Source organism: Vicia villosa, linkage group LG4 (genome assembly GCF_029867415.1).
Source record: "Vicia villosa cultivar HV-30 ecotype Madison, WI linkage group LG4, Vvil1.0, whole genome shotgun sequence".
Lineage (NCBI taxonomy): Eukaryota > Viridiplantae > Streptophyta > Magnoliopsida > Fabales > Fabaceae > Vicia > Vicia villosa.
Genome location: NC_081183.1, coordinates 91,840,688 through 91,844,984, shown reverse-complemented (window position 1 = coordinate 91,844,984; position 4,297 = coordinate 91,840,688). Strand labels below are relative to the sequence as shown.

Here is a 4,297-nt window from a genome sequence, read left to right as displayed (position 1 = left end):
ATAAAATTGTATGTATAAATTTTTTGTAGGGATTAAAATATATTATTTTTTTAATAGAGATTAAAAATGAAAATTTAAATATTTATAAGGACAAAAAATATATTTAACCCTATATTTAATAGTTAATAGTATATCTATTTACTTCTGTGGTTTTATAATTATGTTAAACAAATGATCAATAAATTAATTTAAATAGTTAATGAAATATATGTTAAAAATTGGTTCATAGTTTATAATTTAGTGGTTAATAAAGTATTCTATGAGGTAATTATTAAGATAAACTTATATTTGCGGTATAAAATTATGCCTTCACAACTGTTAGTTTTTTTGAAAAACAAAATATTTTAAACAAAAGAGAGAAAACTTGTCACAAAATTATCCACCATATATAAGAATAAGTTTATCTTTACACTATTTAAATAAATGGAAGATAAATAAAACAAAATCAAATTTAGAGGATCAATTTTATCCTCTTCCAATTGCCGTCTTTTCTCGTTAAGTTTTTCACTTGTGCAACTTCTTATTACACAATTAGTATAACTATCATTTGAAATTGATCGCTTTTGCGAGTCTCATGAATTTGACTCATTCACTAACACACATTTACTTTATCTTTCTTTTCTTATTTGAATGATGAACTAATTTGAGGAATAGAATATTGAAAAAGACGTTGGAAGCAAGAGGGTGAAAGGAAGAAGTCTAAATCTGGGGCAAAATAAAAAAAATAAAACACCATTAATATCATTGATAAAGAAATTAAATTAATTTAAAAATATACAAGAGCACTATTTTATAAGACAAATGAAGCAAAATTCTGGCTTTTAAATTATTCCATACAAGAGATAGTAATTTTAACATGCTAAATTGACCAACCACTTTGTATACAAGTAAAACCTAATAACCACAATCTTACAAAATTTAGTCTTGGATAAAAAGAGAAATTTTCTTATAAAGAAGTATCTGAGAAGTATGTAAAATACCTTTAACAGGAAGCTTCTCTATCTTATGGGTATTCAAATCAAACTGAACTAGTTCTTTGTATTTTGTTTTAAAAAATATATCACCTTTGTTTCCTGCTCCAATAGGATGATCAACATAACTAGGTAATGACTCAACAATGAAGAGTTTAGTCCATGATTCCTTCATACCATATTCACCTAAAATTGATATGTGAATAGTAGATGTTGTATTTCCATAATTTGTAGTGTCTGTTGTAATAAAAGCAATGAACCCATTTAGGGCTATAAATCGTTTATCCTTAGATTCACAATAGAGATAACCATCCAAATGTAATGGTAAAGGTGTTTTGTAGAACACCTCACTACTCAAGTCAAACGAGACCAAACAATCTTCATCTCTATCCCACCAATGACACACTCCATTTGTGTACATTGTATCACCCAAAGTAACAGAACCTAGAGGAATATGAACATCAAGTTTCCTCCAAAAGTTTTTTCTTAGGCTATACACTTCCCATATGGATTCATTTGTTTCACTATTTTCCATGTCATATTGAAACCATTTTGTTGCATTCCGAATCACTTTATGATCTTTTCTAACATAGTCATAACCAAATCCCATATGTGAGGAGACAAATTTGTAATGAGATGGCTGACGCTCAATAGGACTAGGAGGGAGAATTTTGAATTCCTTAGTAGATAGGTTCCAAAATACAGTTTTTGGAAATAGAATACCAGTGTATAGGCAAAGTGTTTCATCAACAAGAGAACCCAGAATGTTAATACATTCATTTCCCTCTTGAAATAAAGGTGGCCAGTCTAATTTGACCTTATTTTCAAATTTCTCACCATGACAAGAAAATAAGGTGCCACGAAATCCATAATATGAAAATTCAGACTCTAAGGTGAGACATGAATCATTATCATAAGAAAAATTATTATTTGACACAAAATTGACACGATACATGTTCATAAAATGAGGGTTTTCAAATAAGACAGACCATGATTTTTGTATACACCTAAATCTCACCAAAGATTTAAGAGGCAATTTCGATATAATGGATATTGTAAGATCACCAGGTATATGATTTCTTACCTTTTTAGCTGTCACAGTATCTATCGATTTTGAATTCTCCATTTCTCAAATGCTAGACGCGATTAAATGATTTTGAAAAACTATTTAAATAGAGTAAAACTAGACACAGAGCATAATTGAGCGATTATGATAGTGAGAATCATAAGGTTTAGAAATTTGTTTCCCCCAAATAATTCTTTCTCATTATATACTTCGTCAGTTTGATCTAAGTGATGACCTAATTTTAAAGTTTTCTTAACTATGAAGTTTTTGGTTTTGTCTTTATTATGATAATATTCTAGATAAATAATTCTTTTTAAAGTTCTAGATAAATAATATCTTTAAAAAATTTAATTTTAATATAGATTATAATAAAAAAAAAAAGTCAATTTTATATTAATATATCATAGAAAATGATGATTTTAATCCTAATTGTACATAATATAAAATCACATATAAGGTTTTTTTTAGATAAATTAGGAGAACAACATACATCAAAGAACTTATATACAATCAAATTGTTCTAGGCCGCTAAGAGAACAAATACATGTAAGATCCAAATATCAAACCCAATGATGCAAAAACCAAATAAAACTGTACATCATATATAAGTGACACATGTCATACATAAGGTACATTTTTTATGTCATACTCACACTTCGCTCCTTTTGGACTTTGTAACTGGCATGAACATTGGAATGCTAAGCTTGAAGACCCATCCCCGCATTGCCATATCGGAGATTTGTACCATCATATCATAAGTCCATCACCATAAATAAATCATAATTCTAGTTCCAGGGTAAAATAATGGCACCATCTGTGGGAATCGACAATTAATTTTCTCGAAATTTCACGATCAAATCACCTTTGATCCAAATCTAGGTTTCTACCAGATTACATTAAGATGAATCAGCTAACCTCTAACATCGCAACAAGGAATTCCATATAATCTCCCGATCTCATGCCGCTTGAAATCATTGCCATCGACGAGATCCGTTGGAAAGTACTCTATAACAAATGGCCTATATTGCAAAAACTGATTGAAAAAATGATTGCCACCAAATTACAAATGGAAGATAATTTAGTTTTGTGGTCGCGAGAAGGTGAATGGAATCTCTAACGTTATGCCCCCTCTAATACTAACAACTAGAATAGTAAATCACACCATATGTGGTTTTCTTGTAGACAATGTAAGTTCCTAAAACATCATTTACGTTAACATACTCGTGAAGCTAGGATTCCATCAATAAGATATAAATCTATGTGATGATTAAAATCTACTCGCATTCAATGGATTCATAACTCACCCCTACAGACTGATGGATCTTCCATAATATCTTAGAAAAGGAGAAGATCAAAAGAAGATAATTCTCTATTTCTTGGTAATTCCATGTACAAGTTCTTTCAGCTGAATCCTAGAGAGATCTTTCCCAATGTTTTTAGATGCAGTGGCCTTACTAGTCCATATCAAAGTGATGTATCTAGTTGATTCTGGAAAACCAACTGCAATAATAGTCAGTTAATCTCAAAAGCTTCAAATCTCCATAACCGACTTTGGAGCCTCTCAATGTAGAACGACATCTACCTTAGATAGATCTACAAGTACCATCACCTGAAATAGCATGCTAAAGAAACTCACTTCCTCAAACCACAATATATGCCTTGACAACTTAGCATAAGGTTTCCTTCCTTCTGACAGTGTAATTCACTGTAACGTTTAACATGCACATATTCTAATGTAGATTAATTCGTAATGTTCTCAACAAACACCTCACAAACTGTTATAAATATTTGTAATTTGTACATTCAGTTCTAAAAGTTGTCCTCCAACTATACTCTTCCTTCACCCGAATCTGAAGATAACCCGACCTCAATTTGATTATACTAAAGACAAACTCGTCTACTAGTCATTCCATCAAATCATCAATCCTTTTGCAGTGGATATTTAATCCCAATCACTATCTCAATCAATTGTCGATCAACTACACACGATATTGTACTACCTTCTTTCGTCTTAACTAATAACACCAGAGCTCCCCATGTGATACACTTGGTCTCACAAATTTCTTTTCAACTAGTTATTCTAATTTTTTCTTCGTCTCTCCTAATTCAGATGCCGACATCTTGTGTGATGCCATATAAACCTGTCTGGTACCAGAGACAAGATCAACAACAAACTCCACCTCTCATCCAACATCACCACATGACAAATGATTAAATTTACAGCTGCTGGGACAATTTTTAAAACAAGGTTCATTATGTT

At 30.7% G+C, this 4,297-nt stretch overlaps 1 protein-coding gene across 1 annotated transcript; it reads right to left on the bottom strand.

Moving 5' to 3' along the window:
• Positions 1-918: 918 nt before the first annotated feature.
• LOC131597518 (putative F-box protein At5g62660) lies at positions 919-2,097 on the bottom strand. Its single transcript, XM_058870211.1, has one exon. The coding sequence runs from the start codon at positions 2,095-2,097 to the stop codon at positions 919-921; it is 1,179 nt and encodes a 392-aa protein (XP_058726194.1).
• Between the last annotated feature and the right edge of the window lie 2,200 nt (positions 2,098-4,297).